At 33.4% G+C, this 17,163-nt stretch overlaps 1 protein-coding gene across 1 annotated transcript in view; it reads left to right on the top strand.

Annotated features, from left to right (window-relative positions):
• The window catches only part of LOC128990728 (cell surface glycoprotein 1-like), a 41,505-nt gene extending 25,648 nt beyond the window's left edge, over positions 1–15,857 (top strand). Inside the window, exon 2 of the mRNA XM_054413268.1 lies at positions 14,476–15,857. Within this exon, the coding sequence (XP_054269243.1) occupies positions 14,476–15,255 (780 nt within the window). The 3' untranslated portion in view covers positions 15,256–15,857. The remainder of the gene's footprint in view (positions 1–14,475) is intronic.
• The last annotated feature ends 1,306 nt before the right edge of the window (positions 15,858–17,163 follow it).

The raw sequence follows: 17,163 nt of genomic DNA, 5'->3' as shown, positions 1-17,163 counted from the left end.
GCTAAAAAAAACTTTCACTTGATGTGGTGCAGTACCGAAGTTATTAATCTCCTTTGGTTTAATTTTTTTTTTAGTTTTCGAAAATCAAAGTTATTTCCCATTAATAGCATTATTTGTAAGCAGCTTTTAATGTTAACATATTAATGACAGTTTGAAGAAACCGCCTTTATCCAAACAAAGGTTTCTTATTTAAAAGATTGCGTAATCTCTAAACAATAATCGGTACATATATCTAGCAAACATTCGGAGGAAATGTGAAGAAAAACTCACAAATCTGGGGTTTTTTACGTTTGTAGTTTTATTTCCTAAGTAGGAAAAGTACCGATATCGTTGTCGAAATTTAGGCCTAAGTAAGTAGAAACCAAAAGTGACACATTGGAAAAGCGAGTTTAGCTACATCTGTTAAGTTAACCCTCTGTTACGATCACAGCGAAATCAGGAAGATCTTCCAAGATCGCAGCAACATCCACGATCACCCACTGACTGCAGTTGTGATTTTTTACTTTGCACTTAACACAACTGTCCTTGAAGCGCCGTCAATGAGTGGAAACCTTTGTAAGCTACGGTATTGGTGACGATGATTAAAAAAATGTAAGTTTCCTTGCACTAATACAACACTGATTCACAGTATTTTCCCCGGTTATCAAAACTCAAGAACAATCGTTGCACTTGCGATTAATTAAAGCTGATAAGTAAGGCACAACGTTTTTAATCTCACTTGGTTTGGATGTGCTGACAAAACTTGATCGGAAATGGTTGTGGTATTTGTAAACAACTTTGAATGTAAACATATCAGTGACAGCTAGAAGTGAGAACTAATCCAAACAGCTGATCGTTATTTTATAAAATGTAATAGTAAACATTGGGAGACGATTTGAAAAAATCGATCAAAATTGGGGTTTTGGTGGTTAGTTTTTTTGTTTTCAAAGAAGCGAGGCCATGTTTTTATAGCCAAAGACACTCTCACCAATTCAGTAAATACAGAAAAATGATTAGAACCTTGATCGGTACCCTAGTTTTCTAGGAGTAGGCCGCGTAAAATGACATTTTGGCGTTACAGACGCAGTCACAGAATGGACAAACAGACAAACAAACAGACATACAGACAGAAATTGAGATAAGACTCGTTTCGGCTTTCTTAGGCTATGAAACGTAAAAATAACCAAAAAATGCATGATTCTAACATTGAGATATAGATTATAACTGGAGTCACTACTCTCTGGTTAAACGTTAGAGAAAAACGTGCCACTGTTTTGGCTGGTTTGTTTTTGTTGTTTCGTGTTGTTAGGTTGGCCGTGTGATCGGTTGGTGGGATGCTGTCAAATACCTAACCATACTATTTATTTGGGGTTATGTTATCCGTTATTTCAAGGACTTGTATCAAAAACTTATTTAAGTTACTGCACGTTAAAACCTCTGTATTTAAAGTTATTTTGAAACAGTATAAATTGTTTTTGTTTGATAGTAAATAAATACTAACTTATTTACCTCTTTTAAAGCTATGTGGTGAAAATAGGCTAGTCAAGTTTCCTGGTTTGGAGATATTGGTTTAGGCCAATAGCCTTATGGCATTTGATTAAATAACGGCCATCGGTTTATCATATTGTTAAAATGGGTTGCTCTTGCTCGTAAAATAAACAAATAAACTTATATTGCAATCATAATGTTGAGTTGGCAGATTTTTGTTTACTATCATCAACAAAACAGGATGACGCCATCTTGATTTTGCCTATCTAATTTGACAAGTCCCACCAACCCGATCACCCGGCCAACCTAACAAAACGAAACTCTGAAACAAAACCAGCAAAAACATTGGTACGTTTTTAAAACACTGAGTGGTTACTCCAGTTATATTATTATAGCTCAGTGGATTCTAAGCAATGTACAGACAAAACTGTAATTTTATTTATATAGATTTCGTCACCAGCATAGCAACCCGTTAAACCCATGTTAGTTTTAAACATTTGTAATTATTTTTTTATGTCTTTTTAGCCTATTTTAATTTATAAAGGCATTCTGTAGATCGACAGGAAAATACATTTCCACCGATATGCGGATATTTTCTCTGTGATGTTCACGAGCTGATAAAAAGGTTGTAAAGAAACATGCTTGCCTACATTATTGATATATTTTCTCAGTTTTGTATAGTTTGGTGAAAAACAGCAATCGTACCACGGACCAATTTCATCTTCGTCTCGAACTTAAAAATGATCCCGAGTTGAAAAAAAGTCATTTTCGGCCCTAGGTACGAAATATACTCTTAAACTATCATAGGATCGGTGAATACTAAACTCTATCTTGGAATTGCATACACTCGCTCCTATATTTAAGTTTACGTTGTTGTCCTACAATAAATGTATAAATAAACACAAAAATTCACAAGTTTTGTTGTAAGTACCTATATCATGTACAGGGTGTCTCAGACCACCCGGCCGGCTTGTATAGCTCCTATATGAAAGCAAATGGAAACGTAATTGCAACTGGAACCCCCTATTTTGACCCCAAGGAATTCAGCTAAATTATTTTCAAGGGGCAGATTTTGGGGGGTGGGGGTGGTTTTTGGGAAATTTTCAAATGTAAAGGGGGGTCGTGTTATACCTCTTTTTAAAGGTCCTTTAGTCCTGAGTATTTTAGTGGAAAAAGATTTAAATTATCTTCATCCCTATTTACTGGGTGTTCAAAAACGTACAAAAAATAGACCTTTGAACTATTTTTCACTGTAAAGAGGTGGAATTTCGTGGGGGGTTCAAATTTTGACAACACTTTAATTAATAAATGAACTTTCAAAAAACTCTGATTTTAACCCTTTTGCTATCTTTTTACATATGTTACGCATTTTCAAACTTTTTGAAGTTTCAAAAGCTGTTATCTCAAAAATTTCAAATGGCAACATGGGTTTCATTACAAACCACATTGTAGCCCTTGAAATTTGCTATAATTTTTGTATTTAATGTTTTTTGGTATCTTCATTGGTGTAAGAGATATAGCGAAATTAGTGTATTTTAATGTTTTATTAAATGGTATTCAAAGTGTTTGCAGTTGTAAATGTACACGTCTAGGTCTCAATTAAAACTAATTATGTTAAAAAATTAAAATACTACCCAGATTGTTAAACTTGGAGGATTAATAAAGGAAAAAGCACAACTGCAAATATTCTTAGTTATTTTACAATTTACAAAATTCTAATAGTGCTTTGAATACTGTCTATAAATGCTACTGGTAAATAAAAAAAATCATCATGAAATCAATGAGCGTGTGCGTGAAACTGGTCACGTTTGATCAGATAAAACAAATTATAAGAACTAACTGGATCTGTACGAGAGGTGAATGCACCTGCGGTAGTAAAATAGCAATACAGTACCATAATAGTGGAGAAGAAGTACTACGTGCATAAACAGAGTTGGGGTTTGCATGGAACAAAATGGAAGGCAATTTAAGCATTTGTAGAAGTCCATCGGTATGTAGGCTATTAATGCTGATTCAAACAAATTATTCATTCAAAGCACTATTAGAGCCATGGAATTGTAAAATAACTAAGAATATTTGCAGTTGTGTTCTTACCTTTATCAATCTTCCAAGATCAACAATCTGAGTACTATTTTATTTTTTTAGACAATATTTGTTTTAATTGAGACCTAGAGGTGTACATTTGCAACAGCAAACACTTTGAATACCATTTAATAAAACATTAAAATACACTAATTTCGTTATATCTCTTTAACCAATGAAGATACCAAAAAACATTAAATACAAAAATTATAGCAAATTTTAAGGGCTACAATGTGGTTTGTAATGAAACCCATGTTGCCATTTGAAATTTTTGAGATAACAGCTTTTGAAACTTCAAAAAGTTTGAAAATGCGTAACATATGTAAAAAGATAGCAAAAGGGTTAAAATCAGAGTTTTTTGAAAGTTCATTTATTAATTAAAGTGTTGTCAAAATTTGAACCCCCCACGAAATTCCACCTCTTTACAGTGAAAAATAGTTCAAAGGTCTATTTTTTGTACGTTTTTGAACACCCAGTAAATAGGGATGAAGATAATTTAAATCTTTTTCCACTAAAATACTCAGGACTAAAGGACCTTTAAAAAGAGGTATAACACGACCCCCCTTTACATTTGAAAATTTCCCAAAAACCACCCCCACCCCCCAAAATCTGCCCTTTGGGGTGTTTTTTTTGGGTTGAAAATAATTTAGCTGAATTCCTTGGGGTCAAAATAGGGGGTTCCAGTTGCAATTAGGTTTCTATTTGCTTTCATATTGGAGCTATACAAGCCGGCCGGGTGGTCTGAGACACCCTGTATAAATAAAAACATACAATAGCATCATGTGTAAGTGTATTCTGTAAAACTTTAAACAAATATTAGTAAAATAGTATTCAGGCAAACTATTGTTGAATGAATTAGTTTTAAGTTGTTAAATTAACCTCGACCCGTGCTATATGTTTAATGGAGTTTGTCCGGCAAAATACCATAGTAAAATTAAATCAAATAAATAAAATCAAAAGCAATTCATAACAAAAGAATAATAGATACAGAATGAACGTAATTTCTGAAAATCGACAGGGCCCACATATGCGAAGCCTGTGCGTGGGGACCAAGTTGACTCAATAATTGGCAATTTGTCATAGTCTTGTAACATAATTTACTACCACTATTATAATTATCAATACATTTTCTAAGGAGAAACAAACGTCCGATTATTTCTAGGCAGCCACAACAGATAACTTTAGAAAACTACGTTATAAGAATTAGGACAACTCAAAAATTAAAATGTTAACATGATTTGTTTAGCCTAACGAAGAAAATCATGAAAACCAAATTTAACTCCCATAAGAAAAACATGAGGAGCAATTTCGTTTACGTATAAGCCGAGTGAGATAATAGAAAAATATACGCCGATGCTTGATGGCAAATCTGTGCGTGCATACCTTTAATTTGAGACCTCAATAATAAAAATGGTCGGGTAGCAGAGCCAAACGAATAACCCATTTTCTTAAATTTATTAGATTATTTAATTATTTATTTATTTTAATTATTTATTTATTTTAGTTATTTATTTATTTTACTTGACTGTTAATACCAAAGCAAAAGCCTCAACTTCGTGTAGATATTATGCGTCCGGATTACGAATAAACATAAAACAATCTTACACCAATTTACCAATAAGTTTAATAAACCAAAATTGCACATACTCCGGACAGATTTCTAATAAAGAGATGCTATGACAATATGATCAAATCTCTAGTTATTATCGTTTAGGTTGTGTCAGGGTTGTGTTTAGGATTAGTCAGGACATTGATTGAATAAATAAATATTTAAACAGTATATATATACTAAAACATAAATACAGCACAAAACAAACATATAAAACATAAAACATAAATGTACAGTACATAAATAGCCTAATTGTTACAATAAATTAACAATGATCATTTGTTAAATTAATCAGTTCAATGTTATTTACATAATACGACCATAAAGATAGGCGAATGTCTCCCGTGTTTATTAGGACAATAACACAATATACCTTATTGTTGATTCAGGAACACGCCATGAACAGCTATTTCTGAGAAAGGTGAACGAAATACCTGTTGTAAAATGCAGCTAAAGACATCTGCTACAAAGTATTTGACTTATTGTTTAATATAAGCAAAACCATATAGATTCAGTACTTGGAAAGGCAAAGGAAATATTTTGTAAACAGCGTACAGAATGTCCCGTTAATCCTCACACGTTACTCTGAATGGACTTCATTTGCAAATTCTTAGAGTTTCCTTTCACAACAATCCATTCCAGTTATTGGGGTGTTGGGTCAGCCCCCTTTCGCGTAGTGCGAGAAAGTGATTGACCTCCAATCAACCTAAATATTGTTTTGATTTTACGTAGTACTGTGGTAGTTGCTAAAAAAAAAAAAAAACTTTTTCACTCACAGTATTAAACATTTTCGAAAAAATGTTGATTATATCAAACTGTTATGAACAGTGTGATTTTTTTATTAATAACATAAGCTTTTAGTTGAGTATTTTAAACTCCTTGAATGACAACAGTTTTAATGTAAAACAGATCTATAATCTGATGTACGCTGCCCAACAAAGACGTTATTTATTTATTACTTTTGAAATAATTCCTGGTAATACACATAGCTTAAAAATTAGTCGATTTCGAGAAACAGGTACACTACATTATAATGCAAAAAAAACCTAAATAACACTTAGATTTTCAATCCATTACTGATTTTATACTGATTTTAAGTCTAAATCTACACAGGCAACGTAACTTATGAAATACTCTTAGTTTATGAAGGCTTGGTATAAAAAGTCTTGTAAAGTGCCATTCTTGTGTGTTCTCTGGTTAGGAAACTAGCCTTAATATTTAGTTGTTTATGATATAAGCGGTCTGATTCATACCTACAGTGTATTCAGGTTTTGGACTGGCTAGGCCTATATACAAATATGCATGAGTGCTCGATGTCATCATGAGCGTTGGAATGTTTACCTAAAAAAAATTTCGTAGTAGAGGGTGATAGTGTAAATCATAACTGTTCCCTGGTCCATCGGCCGGTGCCTCGAGGGGTAATGACCGACGGACTAGGGATAGAGCTGATGACTCATCCGGTCATGTGAACATCGATATATTAACTAATACTATTTTTAATAGTAACTAGGTGAAACCCGTCGAAATCGACGGTTACTTTCAAGGATTACGTTAATTCACCTAACTGCGATAAATTGGATGAAATATAGGCTACATATTTTGAGCATTTAGCATTGTTTAAAGAATAATAAGTGTAAAAACAATATTGATATTAATTGCGTTAGTCGCCAAATTCGGTTGATCATTCAATGAATAAAATATTCCCCATACCGTACGTCATCGGAGTTATTATTAGTATGTTATCTGGTATCTCTTCCTTTGGAAGAACCTTTAAATAGTATTAAAATCGTATTGGTGGATCTTTTGTAGTTAAACACTTCCGTGATTTCATCAGTGTAATATGATTTTATTTTAAAAGAAAACTTTTTTTGGGAAGACATATTCAAAGGGAGGTATATCCGTTACAGTGTAAGTTTGATTTTTCCTTCGTCACGTCGCGTCAGTTCATATCTTACTTCTGTGCCAACGAATGAGCCCTCTAGCTTACTTTTGAGAAATTTATTTTGAGGTTACTGTTGAAGCTGGAATTTCTTGACATGGGGGATGTCAGTTAGTTGTCTCAGCCTTATCAATAACATAAAGTTGTCAATATAATCTCTATAATATTCTCCGTGACTAATACCGTACAAAAAAACATTTAAACTATATAAACTAAATTTTATACTGAGCTAGGTATGTGTACACTGGCTATGTAGTCTGCAACTAAACCAAGATTAGTTTTACTAAGAACTAATAAGCGCGCGCAAAAAAAGTCATATCTGGGTTATTTTTTCAATGGTATTTCAATACTGAGCTTTAATTACGTTTGCGTAGAAGGTAATTAAGATGTGTTTTTGAGAAAAGTTAGTAGTTAAGTGTGAAATAAACTAATTTGTCAAAGTATATGCATTAACTACCAAACTACGCCAGTTTACGTAATATCCATAAGAATAACATATAAATTTTTAATTTAAACTTGTTGTAATATTCTCCGTGACTAATACCGTACAAAAACACTTTATTATACTCAATTACTTGTTTTTGTAAACTCTGAATTTATTTATTTAAGATAATTGTTTAAAGTTGTTGTTTAAGCTAGTTAATGTTAGTTTTCTATAGAAAGGTAGAGTTTAAGTGGAAAAAACAATGATAGCAGATCTTGACAAGAAATAAGGAAAACCAAAGTGTAATATGGATAAGGACTGACCAAGGGACACAAGTACGTTGTTATCAAGAACAGGGGTTTCTCAATGAGCTGCGGACAAGCCAAATTTTCCTGGCTTTTGTAGCAAGCTATTTTTAATAAATTGTTGTAAGATTGTATGATTTTTAAAGAAATAAAATAAATCCCTTAAACTGGTGACAAGTTGAAGGGGAGATACAACTAGCCGCAGGTACAACTAGACGTAGGTACAAGTAGGCGTAGGTACAACTAGTCGTAGGTACAAGTAGTCGTAGGTACAAGTAGTCGTAGGTACAAGTAGTCGTAGGTACAAGTAGTCGTAGGTACAAGTAGACGCAGACGTATGAGGTACAAGTAGACGGTGGCGTTCCCGACTAGTTGTACCTGTAGATTTTTAAGAGGTACAACTAGACGTAGAGACAACTAGACGTAGGTACAACTAGACGTCCGCACCATCGTCAAGTTGTCCCCACAGCTTTGGACGGGGTACAACTAGACGCCTGTCACCAAAATGCTGCAGGTACAACTAGACGCAGGTACAAGTAGACATCGCCCCGTCACAAAACATCATTGTGGGTCCGAAGATACGTTGTATGGAGTGTAAAATAGTGGTATTCACCCCCTCCGCAGCAAACCTGCAGACTTATAGAATTTCCATTTCCCTTATTTGATTTACACTAGAATATCTCCTTAAAATTATCACATTTATTCCCGATTTAAATAGCATTATTTTAACAAGTACCGTACTTAGGTTTGCTGCAACAGGGAGTAATCAGTAGTTGAGCGCCGGCGGGCCTGCTATCTGACCGTGGCAACCACTGTAGAGACTTCTGGCCCAGACTGTACCGTTGGACCTTGTGAAACGCTCTGTTTATTATTTGAATGTTTATAGTTTTGGGTTTTTAGTCAGTTTTGGACTTTATGAAATTTGGACCTTGTGAAACGCTCTGTTTATTTGATTTTTTAACATTGGACTTTGTGAAATTTGTACATTGTGAAACGGTGATTATTTGAATGTTATAGTTTTGGACTTAATGAAATTTGGACCTTGTGAAACGCTCCGTTTATTTAATATTTTAACCGTTGGACTTTGTGAAATTTGGACTTTATGAAACGCTCCCGCCGGAATGTGAGCTATCATCACACCAAATCACACACACTATTTCATACCTGCTAGGCGCGACTGTGTGCGTACCCATAAACGCGTGCTTTAATTCTAGATCGCAGTTAGCGAGTAAGCGACCAGCCAGGCTACCAGCTACCTGCCCTGCTCCACTGTGTTTTTACCCTTACACTACAAAAAGAGGGTAATGACATACCATATCGAAGGGGGTTTTTAATCCAAAAATTGTGTCATTGCCATTACATTATTATTTCCATCAAGATGAAGGGAAATATATTTAATTACTTCCAATATAGCGTTTGTGGTTGATATTTTTTTTATCCAAATTGTTTGTTTGATAGTATGTAATTATTTTAGAAATTATAAAAGTCTTCAGATTTTTTAAAATATTTTACTGAATGATGAGAGGATAGATATTGGTCTGTAATTGCTTGCATTTTGAGATGGATTTTTCGCAGCTAAGACAATAGACCATGATGGTCTATTGTCTGTGGTTGCAGTCACACTAGGTTTATATAAAACAAAACGTGATTCTTTATTTTTAAAGTTAAGCCATACCTACATGTTCAAACTAAATTATACTTATTTTGGGGGAAATTGAGAACCTCCAAAGCCTAGCCTGAATGGAGGCTCCATTGTCATATTAATTTTAAAAGTAAAAACAGCTCTTAGACGCTAACTTAAAATAAATGATAACTTACAAAAACTACTCCTGCTTTGAAAATAAATAAATGCACTGTCTAAAACATACATACTTCTTGCTGTACTACTTTTAATTCGTGAAGTATTAATAAAATAGTATATTTCGTACCTAGGGCCGAAAACGAGGTTTTGCCGGCTTGAGATACCGTAGTTTTTAAGTTCGAGACGAAGTCGAGAACTAAATCGGTCGAGAGCTGCAAAACCATTTTCGGTCCGTGGTACGAACACTATTTTTCACCACACTACTACTATCTATACTATTATATAAAAATCTAATGGTGTCTGTCTGTATGTGTATTACTAATAGGTGCAAAAACCACTGAACTAACTGGGCTTAAATTTTACAAAAATATAGTTACCATCCCAAGGACTATAGGACTATTCACATTTCGATACTGACCGTAGGCTTTGCCCCTTTGGTTTTAAAAGTTCTTAGGTGAACATTTTAAAAGTAAATATTGATTGGTCTCCATGGTTGTGATGAGAACACTAACAATGTTTGTTTACATTTGCTTTGACATTTAAATATAAACAAGAACTGCTAAACTGCATATTTCACAATTTCAGACAGCTGATACAAAGAAATAATATTTTCCATAAATATGAGGTAGGTTTATTTTGATCTAACATTTTATCATGGATTATTTATTCTAAAACTATGTCAATGATTATAGAAAAAAAAAGATTTTATAACCGTTGCTGTGTCAACTCCGGCTCTGCTTTGGATTTTTTAAAGCGTCTTAAGTTAATAATCTTAAGTGAAAATAATGTTATTGATATGTTTTCGTGGAAACAGTATGAAAATTACAATGTATAGATTTTTTGTATGAATTAGGAGGCTACTTTAAATAAATTCAAACTGTTTCACATATGTTAGATTAACTATAATTTGCACATCACATTGTTTTTTATATGTATATTTAGGTAAATTAAGTTATTGTGTTTTGCTAAACCTATGCTTAAATTAAACTAAAAAATACCATCAATAACTAAATTGTCTTTGATTTTTGTTTTCTAAAATCTGTTGTATATGTGCGGTAATACAAAATACTCTTTATTTTATCTTAACATAGCTTTCAGCTCAAATTTTACTTTATTTGATAAATTTATTGTTTGTGTTTTGCCACACCACTGATTAAATTAAACCAAGGAAAATATCATAAAACTAAGCAGTGTTCTTTTGTTTCTACAATCAATGAAATATCTGTTACTATGTTTTCCTAATGGTAAATGTTAAAATGTAAAGGCAATGGACGATGGAACTGATTAAAAGAACTTGTTTGTATACTAAGTTGTTTGTTGATATTTTTGTATAGTAGAATCAGAGATCAATGAAACATATTCTGTATTTGCTATTACATTTTTGTCCTTGATGCTTTGATAATCATATTAGTTTTGTCTGCTGTCTTTAATGCTAAATTATTTGTTTGACATTTTTTATAGTACCTATGGATATAGTTTCTTTAATATTTCAAAAGACTGTATTGATAAGGCACAGCAATATTTCTAAAGTTTATAACAGCTGACTTAGTTTTGCTAATGATTTATTGTGAGTGAAAAAACTGAAGATGAAAAGATTTGTGATTTAATATAAAGAAGAGTTTAATATAAAGATATTTAAATTTAATAATTAGTATTTTTGCAACTTCAAAATTTAAATTTAAAATGTCAATAATTAAAAGATGTGTAATTAAGGGAGATGAAGGTAAATCTGGTAAATCATGTTCAAGTTTTACTCGAAGATTTGGTCAGTTTTTCTCATATCAGCCTCCAAAAGATTTAAAATTAATCAAAACCAAAATGGTGGTATCCACTACTTACCAGATTTAGAAGTCATAACTTAAACGTTTCTATTAAGGCTATAAAAGTTGAATTTTGTTTCTAAAAGCGTTGGCGGATCTGTAACTATTATATGCAAGAGATAATGATTAAAATGTTTATATTTTGTATCCTCTTCCCGTTGCAAAGCACGGGTACAACGCTAGTTCACAATAATAATAATGAAAACTGATAGTCAACGCAACTTTAAGGTTATGTGAAGAAGTAATTTCAGGAATCAGCAAAAATAATAATAAACAGTTGCTAGGCAACGGTGAAATATTTTTTTTAACAAGTATTTATATTTACAATCTACTCTATACTAGAACAATAAGTAAATTTAATAACCATTTCAACATGAGGTAGTTACACTCCATCAAGTGCACTAACATACAAAAACTTTTAAAAAGTTTAACTAAAAACGATTTGGAAGGTCTATTGGATTAACTTTTTTGAGCCTATATGTAGCTTCACTATTATCGAGGAGGTTAACTGCCAGGAAATTTGGATGGCTTTCTAATTTTCTTTGATATTTTTCACTTCGTTTTTTTATTTCTTCTCTAACATAGGGTAATTTTGTATCTTGATGAATTACTTTATTTGTGACAAACCAAGGTGCTTGTAAAATTTGTCTCAGTGTTTTCGATTGAAACCTTTGAACTATTTCTATGTTTGAGTTGGAAGTGGTTCCCCAGAGTTGGATACCGTAGGTCCAAATAGGTTTCAATATAATTTTGTATAAAGGTAATTTATTTTCAACGGATAATTTTGAATTTTGACCAATGAGCCAATTTAGTTTGTTCGTTTTTAAATTTAAATGAAGTAGTTTGTTCCAAATATGTGAATGCCATGTAAGCAGTCTGTCGAGATGCATACCAAGGTACTTAACTTCGTTGGATTGTGGAAGCATGACATTATTCCATGTTACTGGGGGACAAGTTCTTGTAGACATAGTAAATGTAACTACATGAACGGATTTTTTTCAACGGATTTTGTTTCATTTACTTTAATTTTCCAATTCTGTAGCCACCGAGACAAATCGTCTAATGCAGCCTGAAGGTATGATGATGCCAGAATAGGATCCTGATTTGATGATAAAAAAGCAGTGTCATCTGCAAATGTTGCAACCGTAATACCTGGAGTACTTGGAAGGTCATAAGTGAACAAAATCACAGAACAAAATGTACAAAACAGGCCCAAGAACACTACCTTGTGGTACACCTGATTCAATTTCATGCACATCTGTAACTACACGGTGAAAATAAAACAATTCTATTTCAATGCTATGGATACTGTTTGTGTAATTAATATGCAAGCGGACAGCTGATTTTGCGGCCCCGGGATGTAAAAACCTGCTCGGTCTCCAAATTACGATGACAGCTGTCATGGCCAGCAAAACGTAACTTTCAGCCACCAATTAACGTATGTAATACAGCCAAAAACATCATAGTGTGGTGCAAATATAATTATATTGAATGTATTAAACCTGTATTCATGTATATTAGTAAGACAATTTATGATTGTGTAAAACGCCATTACTGTAATCGGTTTGAAAAAATCATAGAATTAAAGGCACTTTTTATATAGGTCCAATCTGGTATAAAATTATACATCCTTGGTGCCATTAAAATAAAACTTTTAGTAAAGAAAGTGTTTACCGGTTTTGGGACAGTAAAATTGTTTCCAGTTCTTAGTTTTGATCGGTAAGAAGTTCCAAAGAAAATTAGATTGCCACTTTTACCGTAACACTATTTTAATACCTTGTGCACATTTTTAGATGCATTTAGATACTCTAGCGGAAAGATCTTTAAAGAGAAAAACAATGGTTTTTAAGTTTCAGTTTTTACTTTTCTTAAAATTAATCGGACAAAATTTGTATGTAAAGTTGTAACAAAAGTGAACGTGCGTTTTCATTTGTACGTTCCACCCCGAAGAGTCAACCCCTTTTCAAAACGACTTTGGAATAAAGAAAAAATAAAGTAGTTTCAAGATTTCCTCATTACACAATTCCCTAAAAAAACCAAATACATTATTATTTTTTTATTAAAAACTTTTTTTCCCAATTTAATTCACTATCTATAGGCCAATATATTTTATTTCTACAGCTTCTCCTGCTAGAGCACACAAATCATTGCACGAGGTTTTCTGACATAGACAATTAATACATTGGAAAATATGAGGTCTTCATTTTTTTATGATATACCAATAGATATATCAATAGGTATATATTATCAATTATCAATTATCAATTATCAATTATCAATTATCAATTATCAATTGATCAATTACTGGCTGTTACCCACGGGCTTCAAACCGTTTGACTTCATACGTATTGACAAAGATTAACATGCTACGCAAAACTATTTTGCGTAGACGCGCGCGACCTTAAAGGGCAATTTATGAAATAATGGATAGTTTAACCCAAGGTTTTCGTTATGACGAACATTTTAAGTATATGATTTATGGGGGTATGACTTGTAGTTTTCTCAAAAGTTCATGGGTACTTTGGAGGCTTTATTTTTTATGGATTTAAGATGGGAACGCCAAAATGTGCGTATTTTAACCCAAAATGATTGAAGGATGAGTGGCGCGATCTTTTAGTCTTGTTTGTGACTAATGCCAACATATTCCTTAGACACTGCTGTTAATTAATAGCCCAAACAGCTAATGGCAACTAAGTGGCCTAAAGTTTTATAGTGGAATCCGAACCACATTCTTGCCTTGGTATTAACGAATTGGTCCAAGTATAAGTATAGTACTGTGGATAGTCGTATAGTACTCACTATATAGTGCTGACGTTAATCCACACCAGGGAGTATCACATCCACACATATACCAATATATATATACAACAAATTAACAATCGACAGAAAATAAAAATTGGGTTTAACTTTTAAGGTTGAACAAGCATCAAGATCAGCGGTTTAGATAGTGTCAGTAGGTACAAAAAGAAAATAAAAACCTGAAACTGTCAAACGAGATTGTAAACATGTTATGTCTGTTTTGTTCCAGATACCGAACATTGCTGAATCTCCAGCGAAGAAACGCAAATCCAATACAGAACCCATAGTGATCATGAAAACGGAATCTCTTCAGACAACAACGCAGACCGATCCGAAAGACTACGACAACACTCCGAGCATTCGGATTAATCCGAATCCGCAACAAAACAACACTCCGAGTACTCGGATTAATACGAATCCGCAACACGACAACACTCCCACTGGGACTAATCCGAATCCGAGTGACAACGACAACACTCCGAGCATTTGGATTAATCCGAATCCGCAACACAACAACACTCCGAGTACTCGGATTAATACGAATCCGCAACACGACAACACTCCCACTGGGACTAATCCGAATCCGAGTGACAAAGACAACACTCCGAGCATTCGGATTAATACGAATCCGCAACACGACAACACTCCCTCTGAGACTAATCCGAATCCGAGTGACAACGACAACACTCCGAGCATTCGGATTAATCCGAATCCGCAACACAACAACACTCTGAGTACTCGGATTAATCCGAATCCGCAACACGACATCACTCCCAGTACTCGGATTAATCCGAATCCGAGAGACAACGACAACGTGCTAAACACAGTCATCTCGGTACTTCAGACCAACGAAGACGAATACGCTTGTGTCGGGAAATCAGTAGCGGCCAAGCTTCGGAAAATGGACGAAATCCAGAGGATACACGCGGAAAAACTGATCAGTGATGTTTTGTACCAAGGTTTACTGGGACTGCTGGACGAAACGAGCAATGCTCAATTATATACATAAAATTGTTATGTTAGTGCTTTGGAGAAATTACTTTTGGGTTAGTGTCTTATACCATTGACTGTAACATAGTTAATGGTTATACGAAGAAATTACTTTTACTTTAGTTAATTATACATAGAAATAACTTTTGTGTTCATGTGTTGTACGGAGACATGTTTTTTTTTATGTTAATGTGTTATATGGAGAAATAACTTTTGTTAGTGTGTTATACGGAGAAGTTACTTTTGTTTATGTGTTATACGGAGAAGTTACTTTTGTTATTAGAATAAATTACTTTTAGGATGTAGGCTATGCAAATAACCATTTGTTAAGGTGTTATCCGAAGAAATAAGTTTTAGGTTAGTGTGTTACCCGGAGAAAACACCTTTATGTTAGTGTGTTGAACGGAGAAATAATTTGTAGGTTAGTGTGTTATACAGAAACCGGATATTACCGTATTGATTTGATTTGTTTAGTACTTGTTGAGTACTCGTGTTTAGAGACTATAACACACATTAACCATAAAATAGTTACTACGGTTTCAACGACATGTCTTTATTATTTATGCAGGATTATACCTGATGTATAAAATTAAAATTTAAACAGAAAAAGATTTTTGTGATGTAACAGTTTGCCTTCATTAAAAATTATACAGTATTCAATGTTTGAGAAATTTTGTGTCTTTTTTATCTCTATTCTCTGTGTAAAAGGTTAACTTTGGGCGGAAATTTAACTTTTCTGAACCTTCAATTAGAATGTTTTTCAGATAGTCTTTTATGAGTAAATATTATGTCAAAATGATGACTTTTAAAATCAAACCATATTGGAGTATTATCACTATTTTTGAGTGTGTGAAAATTCAATAATCCTTCAAAACAACAAAATCAAAATAGAAGTAAAGTAAAAAATACCCCCGCCGCAGCAAACCTGCAGACTAAGCGAATTTCCATTTGCCTGATTGGATTTACACTAAAATATCTCCTTAAAAATATCACATTTATTCCCTATTTAAATAACATTAGTTTAACGAGTACTTAGGTTTGCTGCAACAGGGAGGGTAAAAAGTTTTTTTTTTTTTTTTTTTTTTAAATGTTAATAGTTTAGTATGAAATGAATGCATTTCTCCGAAATTTGATCAAAATATGATCATAAACAAGCAAACTACAACAGTTTACTTATTCTCCATAAGAATAACATTCTCTGTAACCGTTAGGCGCATAATAACGCTTCAATATACTAAATTATTTTTTTTAAGCTCTACAAAATTGTTTGGAAAGAAAATGCAAAATTTTAAGTTTTTAGGGTCAAAATGGGAAAAACCAATTTTTGCCCCATAAAACCCCCCATAAACCCCTGTTCCCATAGTCCGATCATGCTGGTTTGTGAACTCGTTCGTATAAACGTAAGTTTACACGTTTGTACCAAATTTCATCAAAATCGGATAATTTTTGCTCGAGTTATCGCGCTAACGGACACATATATAAATATATATATGAATTTGAACGGATGGTGTTTTTGGTCTCTATGGACCTCAAAACGAAAAAGTAAATCGGTCCCGGGTCCAGGTCTTACCATGAGTACTACGGTAATAGCTTATTCCCTATAGGGGAAATTCGCTTAAACTACTAGCGTATGGGTGAAATCTAACTTGAGTTTTTTTTTTCATTTTTGCTTAGAGTACGACGATAATTCCACCATAGGTACGATAATCTGCACGGCCGTGTACGATAATTTACTCATCAGCTGTGGCATCACGGCACTAGTGCCACTGCGTGCGCAGAACGGTGGCGATGCAGCTGCGGTGATTTCTGTAACTAATACATGTAGATGGAATATGAATTTCCCGCCTTACCACTTACCAGCTGTTAGTCATTATTGTTCGTACGAATAGGTAAAATGGTAATAGTTTGCTTGTTTATGGATATAGTT

The sequence above is a fragment of the Macrosteles quadrilineatus genome, unplaced genomic scaffold (assembly GCF_028750875.1).
Source record: "Macrosteles quadrilineatus isolate MER2022 unplaced genomic scaffold, UCM_ALF_1.0 Scaffold_3__2_contigs__length_128488019, whole genome shotgun sequence".
Classification (NCBI taxonomy): Eukaryota; Metazoa; Arthropoda; class Insecta; order Hemiptera; family Cicadellidae; genus Macrosteles; species Macrosteles quadrilineatus.
This window is presented reverse-complemented; position numbering and strand designations above follow the sequence as displayed.